This window comes from Drosophila suzukii, chromosome 2R (assembly GCF_043229965.1).
Source record: "Drosophila suzukii chromosome 2R, CBGP_Dsuzu_IsoJpt1.0, whole genome shotgun sequence".
Taxonomy (NCBI): domain Eukaryota; kingdom Metazoa; phylum Arthropoda; class Insecta; order Diptera; family Drosophilidae; genus Drosophila; species Drosophila suzukii.
Genome location: NC_092081.1, coordinates 8,402,173 through 8,420,625, shown reverse-complemented (window position 1 = coordinate 8,420,625; position 18,453 = coordinate 8,402,173). Strand labels below are relative to the sequence as shown.

Below are 18,453 nucleotides of genomic sequence, written 5' to 3'. Positions count from 1 at the left end.
CGCTCGGATTCTTATGTAAAGTTCAGTACATATATGGTTCGTCTTTTACATATATACCAGGAAACCGATCAAAACGCTGAGGCGACTTTTCAAGCCTTGAAAACAGCCAGAGTGGATCTCTTATTCCAGTGCTCAGGAGCAGCTTAAGCAAGGCGGACCCCAATCCTAAACAGTGAAAACTTGGTTCGTGCAGCGATCTTCCAGACTTCATAAACAATCCGAAACAAATCACTTATCCTTCACAGATTTCATCATGAGTGGCTGGGAGCTAAACAACTGGGACTCTCATTACCAGGATGAGTTTGAAGACCAGAACCCATATGATTACCAGGATCAATACGAATACCGGGACCAGGACGAAGACCCTTATAGCTACTTCGCCAATAACGACTACCAATATAACTCGTATGGCAATGGAAACAACCGAGGCGGAGGTCGAAACAGATCATCCACATCCCAACCCAAGGCATCGAGCTCCAACTCGCGGGGATCGCGTGCTGCTCGGGGAAATAATCCGTCTACTTCCCAGGGCACTAAACCGCAGACAACCAGTTCCGGTTTCATTGAAATCTCCCATGCATCGAAATCTTCTTCGCAAGACTCAAGCCCATCAAAATCGGACGGCAAAAACATTGTCGTAAACATCGTGAACATTAATCATGAATATTAATTTGAATTGATTTCAATAAAATCACTTATTCAAATGGTGTGAAAAAGTTTAACACCTTATTTTTGCGATATTTTTTATTTGGAGGCCAGATTTTTGGGGGCTTAGCTCTGGTTTTAAGTATGTGCAATAGATTTATTGAACATACAAAATTTCAATTTATTATTTTTTTTCGTAAACAGCTATGAATCATTTCATAGTAATTGTTGTCGCATTGAAGGATTCTTAGTAGATGCATTTAATGTAATACAACATCAATTTAAGTATACGAATGATTAGGATCGTTTGAAAAAAATAATGCCTATGCAAACCAACCACGTTCAAACGCTCTATATACATATGCTAGTGAAAAATTATCAAAGTTTTCTTTTGCTTAAAAAAAAATAACCAAATGCATCCGCTGCAAAAAAACGTTTTTTCTCCAAGATAACAAGGGCTGTGGCTATATAAACGCTCTCAGGAACTGGGATAGTAAGCAGACCAAAAGTTTTTTATTTTGTACTAATTTGTATTAAGTATTGATCAACCAACTTAGTGGTTATAAAACGCATGCCAATAACAAAGAAAAACTAACATGAAACATAACAGAAATGGGAAAATTTAATGATTTTATAACAGAGACATTTTCCGCTTCCACTGGTTGGGAAAATAGTGGATACGTAACATGGAGTTGAAAAGGAGAACTAGAAATAGTATACCCTGGAATTCAGGGGGCTGTCGCTTTATATTCCTTGATGCTCTCCAAACATGGAATCCATACGGCTTTGTGGGATCAGCATTGCTGAGCATGTCGGTGAAGAATTCACTCTTGGTTCTAAGCAAAAGTTTCTTAGGATCGACCTCAGCACGGCGATATTCTCTTTTGTCAACAGGGTCTCGAGAACGCATAAATCTGCGACGCAATGTCCTTTTAAACCCCACCAGTAGTGTTCAACTGCATGTTGAGGTTAACTAAACCGTTGTTCGCTTCCTTAAAATGTGGTATATTTGCATTCTGTACTGGATTCTTAATGAGATGTAGTCCGAAATCAGAGATGGTTAGAAAATCAGCACGAATTCCTTTTCTTTATAACTCAAGGTCAACGCCATCTACTTTACATTAATGATGATTATGATGATGATAACATGCAAATATAACAAGGAAATTGATAAATAAAACTCAGCTTGGATTTGACTAGAATTTAGATTAAATTACATGCATAATATTATAGTATATAAATAACAAAAAAAAAATATTCTTTGTATTATTTCTACACAAACCCAAACCATTACAACCCCACTGCAACCTCACTATCATCCACTTCACACCCTGTTCTCTAATATTTAAAATTGAATGGAAACTGATCCAAGCTAAAAGTCCCCAGGAACACATAGAATAATGTTGATATCTCTTTACAAAAGAAGTTCTAAAATTCGGTTTTTATATACAATATGCATACAACAAATTGTTGAATTTACCAGAGCCTAACTGTACCGTAAATTTAATAAAAGATTTCGTGACATCCCATTTTCTCAAATCTTCTTTTTTTGGTGCATTAAATGCCTTATATGCGCACCGAATACGTGGGTGAGAGTATGTGTAAATTTTCAAGCGAATGTGGACCTCCCCAATGTACATAGTTATATTCATGTATATAGAACCGAGCCGAACTGCTGAAACAGCAAATCCGACTGTAAGGATCGACAGTCTTCATCCATCAGCAGCTTTCAGTAGCTTGACGAAGCTGAAAGGGTACAGACGCGGTTTCTAAAATAAAAACTTTATCTGGTTCGTAAAATCTACTTTCAGTTACTTCAGTATAAGCAATAATATTTCGTCCTAGAAATCAAGATGAGCGGTCGACAACTGGACAACTGGAATGGTGGCCAGGGCCACTGTTACCAATACCAGCAGACAACCTATTCCAATCAAGTGGCTAAGCCAAGCGCGGCGACTTCTAGGCAGATCCAAGCCAACAATCGCCGGGCTGCTATGGAAGTCGGGCACATCACTCGGGCATTGTCCAATAATGCTCCACCCAACAGTGTCACCTACAACTACGTCAATATCAACCATAGATATGCCAAGAAGTAACATCTTTTTGAAGAGCAACTTGATGGTTTTCATTTTCCTTAATTCGTTTCTGGTACCAAGTTGCAAATAAAATAAACAAAGAGAAACGAAGCTACACAAAATTGTTTGTCCTATGGTTCTGGGAATATGCTCACTCTACTATAATAGCATCTACATATATAGAGGTTACTCTATATAAACTGGGAGTAAGGCAATTAATACACAAAATTACCATACGATTACTAAGAAACCAAATATTTACTTTATATCCTGTATATATATTTGATAAATGCATCTTAATGTCTAGCGTGATTGAATAACATACATACTCAAGGTAAAATATTTTAGTCCTTTACATTTGTACAATTCTTATGTATCTAAAACAGTGTATAAAAATCGGTAAATGTCTCACAAACTGGCCAATTCTCTAAACGATTAAGTAAAAGCAATAACTAAGCCTAAGACGATAAATCGGATCTTATTAAAACTGGTATAAATAACGCAATAGCTAACCGTTTCCGGACTCGCAATCGGTTTGACTTATATATGCTACTAATTTCAGTCTTTGGGGTTAGTACTTTGTGGTCTAAAGTACAAACTATGGGCCTGCAATCGATCCAACACTATAGAAAGCTCTTGTAGAGCCGAATGCGTAGATCTCAGAGTCATAACTGTGGCTGCTGGTGCAGCGCCAATGTGGCGGCGATATTGTTACTGGGTCGCTCCAAATAGGTTCCATTTCCTGGCATGGGCATCGACATTGGCATCTCCAAATGTTGGTGGTGGTGGTTCAGCTGTGCCTGCTGAAGATGCTGCTGCTGTTGCTGCTGCGGGAGTTGCTGCTGGTGGGCGAGTTGTGCCTTCAAGAGACTGGGAGATGCCTGCATGGGTGTATTGCTGGCCACCCCGGCGCTACTGCCTCCAGGACTGGGACCGCCCTCCTTTAGCGGAACACCGATGGTGAGTCGCACATGAAGACCAGACTCCTTGATGAGATTCACCACATCGCCGTGCGACATGCCGGCTATCTCGATCCGGTTCACTGCCACTATGCGATCGCCCACTTTAAGCTCTCCACAGCGATCCGCCGGGCTGCCCGGTATAAGTTTTCCTGAAATGGCAGGTAGGTTAGAAAATATGTAAGAAGAATTGAATAATTGACATACCTATTGTCGAACCGTAATAGTGGTTCGATGATGATATAATAACAAATCCAAAGCCCTCGTTTTCATGCCGGCTGACAATCACGTCATATGGATAACGACGCAATTGCGTGCTGACTGGAGCCTGCTGGAGCAGTTGAGTACGGCGCCGACGAAGGATCATGGTCACCTGCCCGCGAAGCGCGGATTCCCCCACTAAAGAGACCACTTTGTGGTGCGAAGAGTTCAACTGAATGAATTAAAAAGGAGGATTAGTTATGCTTGGACTGACTGGGGGGCCAGGGTTCACTTACCACGTTGATGCCATCTATGCTGAGAATCTCATCGCCGGTGGAAATGCGCTGGTCCTGATCGGCGGCACCACCCGGGACTATGTGACCCACAGTAACCTGGGAACCCTCCTCGGTGCCGCCAACGATGCGAAATCCAAAGCCCAGAGCCTGGCGCTCCAGGGTAACCTCGGTCAATTCGCACTGGTCCGCATCCTCGGAGGCGTCAAGCAGAGCTCCATTGCGCCAGCTGGGCGAGTGCTGCATCTGCTGCTGTTGTTGCTGCTGGTGGTGGGGAGGATCTAGGTTGGCGAAGCCCACGCGCCTTCGATCGCTGAGCAGCTCGTTGACGCGTCGCTGGATCCGCTCGTTTTGGAGATGCGCTGTCTGCAGCGGCGAGTACTGACCGGTGGTTGCCGACATGGCTGCCTGCTGGGCCTGGACAAAATACCCTGGGCGGTAGCGCTGCGCCTGGCAGTCATAGCAGTAGCAGGACTCGTGGTGAGCCAGTGGTAACGGCAGTGGCTGCATACTGGGCGGCAACCCGTAGATGCCGCCATTTGCGTCTCCCTGGAGTGTCACTTCCGCTAGACGCTCGCTCAGGCGGCTAATCTTGGGATATGGATCCATGTAGGGTATGTCGTCCAGCTCCTGCAGACTGCTGTTCGACTTGCCCTGGGTCTGCAGCTGAAGCGGTTGCCTGGCCTCTCTTTCCGTCGCTGCCGCATCGCCACCAACACCGTCAATCTCATTGCTGGGCGTCTGAACCCGTGCCCGCCGCGTGTCCACCAAGGGGGTCTTTGGGCGCATGGGCAGCACCTCCTTCACTTGAGTGCTGTACAAATCTGCTGTAGGCGTCTTACTGCGGAAGAGGCCACTGCCAACAAAGTTCTTCCGCAACTTGGCCACATTGCCCACCTGGTTGAGTTGGGCGAGCGTATTATTGGTTGGCTGGTCAGGCGGCGTTCGCTGAATCTTCACCGCTGTGGGCGTCGTCTGGCTGCACTCCTTCAGCAGCTCCACCACATAGAAGTGCGGCTTGTTGCGCACATTCAAGCCGTTGATTTCCAGCAAGACATCTCCCTCCATCAACTGGGTGCAGCAGTTGCGGTCGAGGATCTTCTTTACTATCTGACCACAGGCGGAATCGGCAATGGTGAAGCCGAAACCCATCGAGCCCTTCATGATTGAGAAAGTGTAGAGCTCAGGTTTCTTCATCAGAATGAAGCCACTGCTGGCACCACTCGCTTTTTTGGCTCCTTCACCGGACAAGTCCAAGAAATTGTAGTTGCCGTCCATGTTGAGGCGTCGCTGCTTCTCCGACTCCCGTCCATCCACCGCCATGGTGGTCACCACCTCGTTGTTGGGGTCATTTGGGTCAAAGGGCAGCGGGTATCCACGACATACTTCCAGGGATGCCCTCTCGCCTGGCAAAATCGACTGAAATATGTTGACCATGTCGTGATGCGTGTAGCCCAACACACAGGTGTCGTTTACATAGACCAGGACATCACCCGTTTGCAGCTGACCATCCAGCCAGGCGGGCCCATTGGGCACCACAGTCTTGATCTGCAGAAACTCCTCTACATCCCCGCCAGCGCTTCCATCGCTTCCCACAATGGTGAAACCCAACCCGCGTGATGACTTCAGCAGCGTGGTGTTGACACGCTGACCCTGCAGCTCTGCAGGATTACGGGTGAACTTGTAGGGCAGCTTCATGGGGGCCTCCTCCTCCTGCTGTTCCTGCTCCTCAGCCGCCTCTGTGGGCAGTGTCTCTGGCAGCACAGTGGGTGTCTTGGAGCGCTGTTCCTGACGTTGCTGTTGCTCTTGCAACTGCTGTTGTTGTTGGCTTTGCTCGGCCGCCCGTCGCTTGGCCTCCAGCACAGGGTTCTCGTACTGTGTCCGCCGGTTTACATGGTCGATAAAGTACATCCCGTACATGGAATCCTCTATCTTTTCCCATCCATATGGCAGCTCATCTTCGCAGCAATCCTCAAGCGACTTCTTCTGGTACTTAGAAAGCCGCGGATCCAGCCAGTGGGAGGTTCCAGTGTTATGACTGCAAGGGAGTGGATCTAAGATTAGTCATGATCATCGATTTTAATGTATGTTTAAGACGGATTTTCACACTTTAGGGATTGTAGTTATTTCCAGGAAAAGAAGGTTGTGTTATACTCACTCGATGAAGTAGAGTTCACCGCGTTCGGTATAGGCAGTCTCCCATTTGGGTGGAAGCGGTCCCAATCCGTCGCCCGGGTCATCGTTGTTCTCAAGGTGTTGGTGCTGGACATCTCCCACTCCGCACTCGCTGCCCAGACTGCTGTCCCCTGTCTCGCCATTATAGTAGGTGTTTTGCAGCAGGTTCTCTGTAAAATATATGAGAAACTTGATTAGTTACTTATCCATCAGTGCATCTATGCAATGCATTTGCTGCAGAAATCAATCACCAAACCCAAATCGTTCAATGAACCCAACTGTGCAGGTGGGATTTTGGCCAAAACGAGTCGCCGTGCTGGTGGAGTTGATGCTCAGCCAGGCGCAAATAGTTTGGTGTGGTCTTTTGAAATCGAACCGCACACAAAAGCGAACCCCAATCCCTAGTCCGCATCTCCTGCCATTTGGCCATTCCCCGCCAGCCAGCTCTATTGGGGATCCGGTGAAGCGTAAAGCGTTTTCGATTGGGGCAAGCCAGAATGATAATTATTATTAGCAGTTGGCTAAGCCTTCTGGTTAGACTGTGACCTACTTTTCAGGACCACGGCGATAATGGGACGAGATGGCCACTAAGCACTCACAGTCCCCCACTCAAGTTGAATGAGTAATGGGGAAATTTTAATTATGGCCGAGCGAAAGAGTGGCCTATGCTTTTGACCAAGGCCGACGTGATTTCGCTTGACAAGCCGTTAAAAGATGATCGTATGATAAGCTCTGCGTATGAGTCAGGTTTCGTCGAAAATCGCTTCAGAACTAACCATGTAAAAACTGAATATGTTTTTACGTAAATCCAGTTTTTGGTAAGGCCTATTTCCCTCTAACTGTTCTTATAATACAAAAATATTAAAATAACAGAAAGCTAAGTATATCTTAGTTATAACATTCTGAAATAGTAATCTTCTAAAACTTTTATCAATTATTTGTTACTATGACTAGACCTAGACTCGCTTATGACAGGCCTAAGCCTATGCTAAATTATGCTTCGATGGTCATTAAAAAATGGATGTAAAGCCGGCTTTGCTGTAGACCACTAGTCGTTAACCCCTTTTGAGGTGCATGCCCCAACCCAGATATACATATGTTTGTATATATATACATCCAGCTATAAAGCCATGCGAATAGGGCTAATCGAATGTCGGGACTGTCGGAGATCGAAAAACCCACCTGAGCATCATTCAAAACATATTGCGAATCATTTGCATAGGAAGATGAATATTTATGCCAGACACTTCCAATTGGAACACGGAAATGGGGGAGCGAAAGGGAGGGCAGGTGACACATCTTTAAACGGTAAAAGCGCCATCGTCTCGTGTTTGCATTGGGGCAAAGGGAGTGCGATAGAGATGGACAGAAGCTCGTTTGAATAAGTACAGAGAAAAAATAAAATAATAAAAATCCAGGTTAAATAAATGATTATAATTAAAAAATAAATTATTAGCATGAAAAGAATTTGCAACTAGAATATTTTAAGAATATATCAATTTAGGATTTAATTCAATGATATTGAACAGTTTAATTTAGACCAGAAACGTACACATAACATTGATATTTATATTCTTCGTATCTTTTTAGTAACGTAAAACCCTCAGAAGATACTTATTGGGGTATTATCATGAAATGTCTATATTGATTGAAATTATTATGTTTCGTTATTTACTTATTTTAAGTAAATTTGATGAACAGAACAAATAGATACCGCCTGCATTTGGTATCATATTTGTAAAATCAATATCATTTGTACTAGGCTAGGCTTTTTTAAGCTAATAAATATTATAATGGCTGTGCATTAAAATTTATAATCAAAATGAAAAGAACGATTAAAACTAATCTAATTTTTCTCCGTGTGCAGTCCACATGCTTATGCTAGTGGAGTCTGTAGAATCCATAGAGTGTTGAAGAACAGGGTTCTGAGAGAGGGTGGACGTGGCGAAGAGAGTTTTTCCAGCGCGGAAGTTGTTGCGGCACAGTTTGCCCTAACCTCCCACCACCCACTCTGCTCTCCTTTGCCGCTTCGTTCGCAACTTCACTTGCCTGCATTGTGTAAATATTTGTAGAATGCGAGAGCGAGAGGGCGTATTTGATCAACAGATGTAGCACAGAAATAATGCTCACAGCTGTATGTGGAATGAACCAGGGCTGCGAGCACAAACAAGAATCTGAACTAAATGCTGTTTACCTTTCACCTATCCCCATACCATTTTTTTTAGCACCCAATGTGGCTTTAATTTCCGCTGCTCTTCGTTTATCTCCAGCTCTTGGACAAATATAGTAAAACAAATATGCGGCAAACGTTGCTCCAAATCTGCTGGACATGTTTTCTTATCTGCACCTTCTCGATAAGATATGCAAATGTTTTTCTCTCTAATAGATAATACAGGATCGCGAAAAAATATGATGCCAAAATTGTTAAGAGAAAAGAATTTTAAATATCTTCTTAGCGGAAATGCTTAAGTCTCACGTATCTGTCTAAAATTTAAACTTAGTTTGGTCGAGAATCTCTAGAAAAAAAGCCGAAAAAAACCTTAAAATATTTCCTTCCTTTAAAATAGCCCCTGCTCAATCAATAAAAATTGCTCACTCGCCCAAAAAGATCGCTAATCTTGAAAGTCTGTACACAAAGTGACTCATCTGCTGGGAATGTTGGCCCGAATGGATCTTGACATTAAAAGGAAAGAGACGAAAACGAGAAGCAAGGCTTTATATGAGTATCCATTACTCATAATAACAGGGATTGCCGTAGTCAGAGCAGATGATGATGGTAATGATTGACAACCGATTATTTCCCGAGATTGTGGCTAATTGCACACGAGATTCAAAGAGAAATTCGGGGAATCATTTAGCCAAGATCATATCTGGACAGATCAATCTGAACCCTGATCGAGAGTGCATAAATGCTTCGGTAAAAGTCTAAAAATAATTAAAACAAAACATAAAAAAAGAGCCGGGGAACATGTGGTGCAATTGAAGCAGCCACAAACAATGCCCGAATGTGCAGTGCACAAGTTACGTAAAGTCGAACCGAAATACCCGCCAGTTCATTGACTTTGACCCAAATGGAAAACAAAAGTCAAACGAAAAGCTACGCACGCGTCTTACGAGGGTCGGGTGGCGTGGCGGGTCATGAGCAGAGTACCAGGGGGCGTGACGGTAACGGTGTCGAGCTCCCTAAGTACCCCCAGTACTAAAAAAGTAGTATAACTACCTTTACCTAATTGCCAATTTTACCCACTTTGATTTCCTCTACATATCTTTGTACGATTACTCAGATCCGTAAAAGTGTTTCCAAATTAACACCGTTTGTGCACCATTACAACATGTGAATTGCAGCACGTCAATAAACAGCTATACAAGTTTGTTTAATCGAAATAATAGATTTTTGAATCCGTAATTAAATCTATTAGCTATGGCTAAATTAAACATTTTTTAACCAATCTATTACAACTGTGCATCCACTTTGAATTTGTTTCATGTACATTCGAATTTTCCCTTGTAAGTTGTTATTCGGATCGTGGTTATATGCACGATCTTGTGAACAGTTGACAATACCAGAATTCAAGGAAATTTGTTTTTGAATTTAAATAAGAGAGAAAGTGAGGTCACTTCACTATAACTTTCTGTATGTCTTTTTAACTATTTACTTCATCACGTTTATTTTGAAATCGGTCAACAAAGTAATGGGTATCTGATAGTAAAGTGCGTTTTAGCGTTTTGGTACCGCTTTTCAATGGACCAAAAGAAGGTTTTTCACAAATGTCTTCCTGAATTATTATTGTCATTTTCCATTTCCCAAAATAGCTCTAAATTTTTAAATTTGTCCATATATAATGGGTATCACTTAGTCGATTGTGGCTTTCCTTCTTATTCTAAATTGCGATTGCTCTCCTGAGTTTATTTCCTGGTTCTCTTATTATTCTCGACTAGAAAGAACTTAAAAACGCTAAAGTGAAAGCCCCATGTCGCTCCAACTTTAATTTGTATAATTCCGGAGTAACGTCAACATAAATTAGCCAGTAATGGGATGCTTGTTCCGCCGCTTTCTGTCCCGTCTGGACCGCTAGTTTTGGATGGCCTGGCCAGTGCAATTTCCCGAGTTACGCAATAAGCACTCCAGATGACTCCACGTCGAGGTTCAATTAGCGGAGAATATTTTGCATTGAATACTCCCCGGCAATTACAACGCCCGCATTTGGAATGCAATGCCTCCTGGCAGAGGAACTGCGTCCAAAGACCATTCCAAGCAATTGATGTCATCGGGCCGTCGATCCTCCCCACACAAGAGTCAATGTCTTTGTTCTCACCAGGGGAAAAAAAAAGGTCGGCCCTGTGCGGTCTGTGTCATTTGTGACGACGACTCCTTCACGGACTCCCTGCTCCACCTAATGATAGCATCTAATTGGCTTTGCTGCTTCGTTAACTTGGCTTACACATGGCACGCCATAAACTAGAGTTACGAGCTACCCTTCTGCTGTCGCAATCAAGAAATTAATAATCGCAGCATGTGATGCAGGGGACAGTGGAGCCTCAACTTCAACTTCAACTTCAACTTGAACGCCGACGCCACCGAAGGTTCTGCTAATTGCCACTGACGTGAGGCGTAAATGATAAGCAAGATACAATGTGCGGTGTGGAAAGGTGAGCGGATTCTCCAGCTGGGTGAGTTCGACTAGTCCACGACAAGTTCGTTGCCACCACTTGAGCTGGGGCCATTGAAACTCCTGGGATTCCTGGGTCAGACCCTGGGATAATACCACCCCTTTTGCATTCATCTAATAAAATCACACCTGCTTCACTAATTTAGTTGCTCAACTTTACTCAGACGAACTCGGGCTGCTTAGCAGTCCACCCAAAAAAAAGAGTAAACCACTTAACAATGGGACAGAATGGAAAGAGGGAATTAAGCCAAGCGGCAAACGCTTAACAGATGATTCAGATGCATACTAACCACCACAACTTGCCCAACTTCCGAAAGCGATTTCCCATCTACACCTAGATGGTGTTGTCCAAAATATATACCGAAATAAGCACGAAAATGTGTGGGTTGTTGTTTAAATGGATGATGATGTGAAACTTAAAGAGTGTTTATAAACACCAACACGTTAATATTGGACTGGAATTTGTGCTCTTATAGGGTTATGAAATTCTTAGGTATCACATATCGAATTTAACCGCAGGTTAGCCAAATTCAAACACCCATTATTAAAGCACAAATATGGAAATGCCGTAGCCAATAATTTGGTTGAACGTTTTAATTTAATAGCCCCAATCACACCTACAAGTTTAATGTCGATTGGTTATAATATCACATTCCCACTTGATCTAGACTGGCAATTAGACGACAAAATCGAGGTTACCTATTTCCCCCCGGCGTCCCACTCGTCGGCTCTGAAATAAACCAGCTTTCTGGGTTTCATTCATGAATGTCGTCTTACGATAATTCATTCGAGAGACGAAAGACACGAAACAATGCAGCCCACTTGGGTTAGTTAGATGGAAAGACTGGATCAACTGGGTTCATGGGGCTTCAAAGTCTTAGCAGCTGTGAGAAAGTGATGACAGGTGTGGATTAAATGAAACGGGAGTAGAGTAGCTAGTAGTGCCTGCTGGCCAACCGAGTGGGGTGAAACCGAGTGTAATATTGAAAGTCCTCTAAGAACTGGCTAAGAACGAAGACCCACAAGAGGGTTAACAAGAAAGTGGTGTGGAAACATTTGTAGCATTTCTTTTACGGCACGTGGCTGCCCCAAAAGTTCTACCCGCTGCTTTTTGGGAACATTGTGTGTACTTTTTCTTTAACCACCCGCCGAAAGCAGACTAATTTAATGGCTCTTTACAAGTGCATTTCAAGTTGAAATTGAAACCGAAAACGTAATTGAAACTGAAACCAAAGTGGGAGTGTGTGTTTTATTTTTGAACGAATCACTCTCTTGGCCATATGGGGGCGGAAATGAGTCACTTGAGACGAACGCCCTAAATTAGGTTTAAGAGCCGGCCCAGTGCAAATTAATTTTAATATTTTATGAGGCAAAACGAAAATGGAAATTCGATTTGGAGCAGAGGTTTGGGGAATTACATACAACCACAGCAATCTACATAATTGATAGCATCAAGCGACAGTAAATTTGTATTAACATGTTTACATATTTAATTGTCATATAAACAGAATTTAGCTGTTCTCAAGATTATCTGGAATCTAAATATGAAATAGTTCTTATTTGGGCAATACTTCTATAATTTCTTCAAATTATATTCCTATAAATGTAGTTAATATTTCAGAAATGTGATATCACTACTTATCAACACCATATGGTAATATCATATAGATGATTTACGAACAATCGGAAAATGAATGGAAAATGTATATAACTTTGTTGTTTTATAATATAAACACACTTATAACTAGAGATACATATGTTATGTTTAAAGATATTAAAAATCAAAGAAAAAAGAATAAATGTATCTGCCATGGGAGATATTGGTCTTTTTATACAATAATCTCGGAAAATCTACCATAAATATATGTTTTTACGGTCTTTAACGATATGGTTTCTCACCCTTGCTGCCCTTCAGAATGCTGCTGGGTGGACCTCCTCGTCCGGTGGCTGGGCCTCCGTTGACTCCATTGCTGGCGATGCCGATGCCGTTGCTCGGCAATCCGGAGATGAACTGATTATGCACCGACATCTGGCTGTTCAGCGAGGAGGTGCCACTCAACGAGGCGACATCCTCGCGAGAGGCGGAACTCCCGATTGCCGAGGCGGGTGCGTTGGATTTCTTGAGTGCCGGCGGCGGTGGCGGGCGCAAATGATGGCCACCTGATGGTGGCGCTAAGCCGGCAGACTTCTCCCCGTTCCCGTTGCCAATCCCAATCCCAATCCCCATCCCGCTCCCGTTACCAACCACATCTGAGCCAGCGGACAATGTCTGGGAAACTGCCGCAATTTCGACGGCATCGGCATTATCGTCCACGTTGTCGCGGCTGCAATTGAATTTTCTGCTGCTTCCGTTGGCAAGGCTAGAATTTAGATTCGAGTTTCCGTTAAATGTTGCAAAACTGGTCGGAGCGGCAACAGGATGTGGATGTGGATGTGGATGGGAGTGCTGGTGTTGGTGGGAAGCATTCAGAGGCGCCAACTGTTGCGGCTGCTGCTGTTGATAGAAGTGATTGCCGAAGTGCTGTTGCTGCTGTTGATGTTGCTGCTGCTGCTGTTGCTGTTGCTGCTGGAGCGTTAGGTAATCGGTGGGCGACTTGGCGGTGACCACGGCCCTGGCTGCCACACCTGCTCCTCCGCCGGCTGTCGCCGTTGTCGTGGCCGTGATTATTGGCATTTTAAGCCGGTTCGTATCTTTAGCTTCTATCACGCTCCCTCACACAATTGAAATATTGTTCATACAATTTAACGACAACTAGCGTTTTTTCCTTCCATTGCATTCGAGTATCGTTATTTAACACTTTTTTTTTTTGTTTTTTGTTGTTTTGGTTTCGCTTTGTTTCGCTTGTTTGCGGGAATGTTTAGATAAACTTTGAACGCTTCTTCATTTTGCCGTTTTATTAATTCATTTGTCATTGAGCTTCCATTCCGGTTGGGAGAAGCTGCAAAACAGAACAATCAACAGAGAAACCATTAATTAGCAATATGCAAAGTAATATAAACAATTACCGTTTATATAAACAATGGAATAGTTATAACCACAGTAATAAACTAAGAAAGACGCTATTGTTGGCTTTGCAACATGGTAATTTATTTTGGAAAAAAATAGCTGGACTTTGAGCGGGAAATATTATTTAAAATGTGCCAGGTAAATAATATTTTTAGCAAGTTAAAGAGAGTTGTTTTTTAAGTTTTCATACCTTATCAGTTTTATAAAGTTTTTTATAAATTGAAAACCATTAATTAGCAATATGCAAAATAATACGCATGAACAATTACCATGTATATAAACAATAAAATAGTTATAACTACTATAATAAACTTATAAACAACGCTATTGTTAAATTTTCGACGTGCTAATTTATTTTGCAAAAAATTATCTTGACTTTGATTAGAAAATTTAATATTTAAAAGCCATCTAATATGTTTTTATAACTTAAATATTATACAACATCAAAAATTTTCCTAAGAAAGATAACCAGATGATGCTAACGATTTGTGTATCTCTTGATAAAACTAAGGTTTATTATTTCTTTTTTATACACAAAAACCAAGCTCAAAATGTTGGAAAAATAAAAATATATTTAAAATGGTAGCGTAAAACTAAATATTTAGCGTTATGTGGTTTAATTTTTAAAGAAAGCAATTATACAATAGCACCATTTTAAGGCTTTTTTTATAGATACAAATCTTAGGATTTTAGTATCCATTAAAACTAAAACTCCCGAGAACCACAATCTATTAAAGATCTAAGACACTCCTCTGTTTCGGCCTTCAACTATCTTCGCAATTTAAACTGCGTCGCCTAAGATGCTTTAAAATCATCGTCAGATACTTTGAATATCTAACATTGTTTGGACCCCCATTTCGACCTCCTCCTCCTCCAAGCCAAGTCCCGCAATCCCAAAGCCAACTATCCAGTTGGACAGCTCCAGGCCAGACAAGCTCATTGTTCGGCGGACATTGTTCCAGACTGCAGTTCCAAGTGGTGCCAATCAACAGATTGTTCAGTTAGGCTAGTCACTCGCCAATCCCGAATACCCCCCCTCCCATTGTTGACACTGCAATTTTACAGAGGTTTGCTTCGACTTTCCCATGACAGACGTATAATTATAATTATATTTCTGTGCATTCCATGGCAAAGTTTTTCTTAAATTTTCGCCAGTTAAAGCCATTTTTTGCGGTCTTCAAGTGGGTTATAAAAACAAAAAAACCGCTTCGTTTATTTGGATTTATATATAATAAACTTTCTTTGTTTAATTTGTTGTAGTTAAACTTTTGAGTGAACTGGTTTAAATACTGTATTCGTTTTAGTAGGAGATTGAACCAATTTTCCCAACTCTCGCTCGTTTTAAATATGTATTTATAAATATTTAATCGAAGTGATGGTTTCCCCGAGAGAAATATGAAAATGTTGACTCACGACACACAATTATGAGCGAGGGGATGGGAAAAGAATAAGAAAATTAACTGTGCGAAAAAAGGGGCATCAAACACGGCAGCAACATAAAATTCCTCAAGCGAAAAATTTACTCCAATGAGAAAAAAAGCCAGAAGACGATCGACGATGGAGGAGTCGATGGAGGGCAGAAGGAGCGCGGGTGAGACACCAAAAGAGCTGCGGGCACCGCCGACCAAGAATTCCAGAACGACAAACAAAACAACAGCGGCGAGAAACGAGTTTTTCAGAGCATGCCACCAGATCGCCAGAAAACCGAAAACTAAAAACCGAAAGGCAACCCCCACAACTACACAAAGGGAAAATAATGGTATCCAATAAAAATAAGTGGCTCTAAAAGTTATAGCCCATATTATTTTGAACAATTTTGTAATTTCATAAGGATTAGTGATCATATTCTACCCAAATATAAAGTTAGAGACTGTCAAATAGTATAGGTCTATCCGTTAAATTAATATCAAATAAGTCATACAATGCAATAGTATTGTATTAAGAAATTCATAAAATTTATTTTAGGAAAGGTATGAGAAAAGACTATTCTTCATAGGACACTATCTACCAAGGTGTAGACATAGCATTACAATAGGGTATGATGCAGGTAAGGTGAATAAGATTCACAATTAAGAAAGTTCTTTAAAAAAAAGTAAAAGTAAGCGAACGAACAAACCAGGAAAATTTTTTTTAAGGGTTTGCATTTACAGAAATTATTTCTCAAAAGCACATTTCCTTTTAGGAACTAAAGGACCTACTCTAGCTAAATAGTTTTGGTCTCATATGCCAGCTTTTATCCTGATTTTATTAAAAATAAGTATTTTTAATATTTTAGTTTATAAATAAGGATAGTACCAGATTTCGAGATCATTTCTTTCTCTGTACGAACACGTAACAGGAACGATCTGCTTCTGCTGGTACCGATGGTGGTGGTTCCACTTGCCACAAAGAGACCTAAAACCGAGACCTTTTGCGGACCGCAAATGTGCCCAGCCACCTGTCGTTTGGTGGACAGCGAAAACTGCTCGGAGCATTAGAGAAAAGCCGCGGAAGGAGCGGATAGGAAAGTAAGTTAAGGTAAGGTAGGAAAGGAAAGAGGAGCGGGCCACTTTCGAAGACCAGGCGGCGCACGACCAGCAAAATAGCGAGAGGCAGTCAACAAGGGGAGCGGCGAGTGCAAACCAAGTGAAAACCGTATAGTTAGGCCCACAATTTCACTCCGTGGGGAAAATTCATCATCAGCGTTTATGACCGTCTGAGGTTTTCTGCGAAGTGAGTTAGGTGCAGTTGGATGGAGATGCAAAACCGTTTAATGGCACTTTTTCAAGAAGTGCTTTACACTTGTTTAATATATTTTCCATTATATTTTAGGAACATTAAAAAGGGGTTTTAAAACATATTTTAAATCTTTAGATCATAGAATTACGACTCAAAAAAATATTGACCCTTGAGTATGTTTCCAAAATCATGTACCCTATGCCAAAAATAAGAAATACTAATTATTTAAGGTGTTACAAACCCTATTAAGCTAAAGAAAATATTTCAAAATTTACTCAAAAGCAAAGTCTAAATTCACTAAATTCATTCAAACAACGGATTTTTAGGAAAGTTTTAAAAAAAAAAACGAAATCTTCAGATATTTTTTGAGAACACCAGTTAGGGACTTTATCCATGTAGAATTATACTTGAAATCATTTTTTTAACACCTAATATCTAGTGATACTTTACTGGTTACACATGTATTTCATAATATCATAATTCATTCTAATTAATTACAACACATTTTTAACCACTCAGATTCGCGGTAAAGAGGAGGCTTAAGAAATGATTTCATACATAATCCGACGTCCAATTATTACTATTATTTATGATCCATATGACACAAATTCATTTTTAACTTCATGATAAACAAAGACTTTTTCATAAATATTGGAATAACAAATCAGAACCATTTGAGCAGTTCAAAAATAATATTTTAATTAAAATAAACATTCAGTTATTTTGAATTAAAAACTTTAAGCCAATTTATAACCAATCGTGCTGGTCAGCTTTCAACAGTCGAGTGGCATAAACATTGGCAAATATTTATCTTTTCAAGCACGCCTCGCTAATTGCCATCGATCAGAGATAAACTTTCTATCGAGTGGTGGTCAATGCCATGGGCAAATATTGGAAAAATGTCAATGAGGATAATGATGATAAAAACAATTTTCAGTCACTTTCAAAATTCGCACCTTGTATTTGTTGCCGTTTGGTTGGTTTGTTTATTTATCTGGCTCAAAAACGGGCCTAAACTGATGATCGTGATGGTCGTCGAACACTTTCCATTTTCATTTCGATTTTTACGTGTTTTGAGTTAAGGTTTTTCTTCGAAAACGCGTATTTCAAACACACACATACACTTGTCAGCACAGAGATGCGGTGGCACTTGTTAACTGTGATATTATGGCCAAGTTTTAACTTGTTATGGGCCAAAAACCTCCTGGAAAACCCGTTGGAATCGCCGAGAGACGTTACACACCTGCGATGCCGAATATAAAAAAACGGGTTGCCAACTAATGGCTCGTCTCGTTTTCCACCGAACGTTGCATTAAATTGCAATTCGATTTTCCCGCAACGCGAACCGAACACCACGGAATATCGAAAACAAATGAAAACTGAGGTGGCGCGCTGAGTTGAGTTGGAAAACCTGTTGCTGCTGGCTCACACACACAGAGGCAACTGCACACCGACAGCAACATTTAAATGCACTCTTCGTTGTCCTTCAAAGGGCAGAGGATTAAAGTGAAATTTCACTAGTTCGTTGTAGATAAACCTCTTATTTTAAAATTGTCACAAATAAACTTAGAAATGAATTGGAGGTAAACTAAAAACACGAAACGAAAAACAAAACAGAAAACAAAATAACGCGACGCTCAACACGGTTGCATGCCAGGCAGTTATCGACTGTCGCCTATCGGTTAAATTCCCCACGGTTGTGTGACCATG

At 41.3% G+C, this 18,453-nt stretch overlaps 2 protein-coding genes and 1 long non-coding RNA gene across 4 annotated transcripts; 2 read left to right on the top strand and 1 right to left on the bottom strand.

Annotated features, from left to right (window-relative positions):
• The first annotated feature begins 23 nt into the window (after positions 1–23).
• LOC108008887 (putative uncharacterized protein DDB_G0267716) lies at positions 24–729 on the top strand. Its single transcript, XM_017072792.4, has 2 exons — positions 24–183; positions 246–729. Exon 2 carries the CDS (start codon positions 254–256, stop codon positions 668–670), a length of 417 nt encoding a protein of 138 aa, XP_016928281.3. The 5' UTR covers positions 24–183; positions 246–253; the 3' UTR covers positions 671–729.
• A 1,447-nt stretch (positions 730–2,176) lies between these two features.
• On the top strand, positions 2,177–2,831 carry LOC136116524 (uncharacterized). The gene is made up of 2 exons (XR_010653490.2): positions 2,177–2,435; positions 2,491–2,831. It is a non-coding gene; the product is annotated as an uncharacterized lncRNA (long non-coding RNA).
• A 146-nt stretch (positions 2,832–2,977) lies between these two features.
• On the bottom strand, positions 2,978–18,387 carry Magi (membrane associated guanylate kinase, WW and PDZ domain containing protein magi). 2 transcript variants are annotated; one of them, XM_017074873.4, is made up of 6 exons: positions 17,700–18,387; positions 12,918–13,957; positions 6,332–6,518; positions 4,177–6,211; positions 3,887–4,112; positions 2,978–3,831 (listed from the first exon to the last, which is right to left on the bottom strand). In XM_017074873.4, the coding sequence occupies exons 2-6, from the start codon at positions 13,690–13,692 to the stop codon at positions 3,386–3,388; spliced, it is 3,669 nt and encodes a 1,222-aa protein (XP_016930362.3). In that variant the 5' UTR covers positions 13,693–13,957; positions 17,700–18,387; the 3' UTR covers positions 2,978–3,385. The 2 variants fall into 2 exon arrangements, with proteins under 2 accessions (XP_016930362.3, XP_036669110.3); XM_036813215.3 differs by having other exon boundaries at positions 17,987–18,387.
• Between the last annotated feature and the right edge of the window lie 66 nt (positions 18,388–18,453).

What these genes read in the sequence shown, in the direction of transcription:
- LOC108008887 (XM_017072792.4), top strand. Translation starts at nt 254, where the DNA reads ATGAGTGGCTGGGAGCTAAACAACTGGGACTCTCATTACCAGGATGAG.
- Magi (XM_017074873.4), bottom strand. Translation starts at nt 13,692, where the DNA reads ATGCCAATAATCACGGCCACGACAACGGCGACAGCCGGCGGAGGAGCA. An exon ending in GCATAGATGGCATCAACGTG is followed by an intron (nt 4,113 to 4,176) that starts GTAAGTGAACCC and finishes TAATTCATTCAG; the next exon opens with TTGAACTCTTCGCACCACAA. An exon ending in CTATTACGGTTCGACAATAG is followed by an intron (nt 3,832 to 3,886) that starts GTATGTCAATTA and finishes CTGCCATTTCAG; the next exon opens with GAAAACTTATACCGGGCAGC.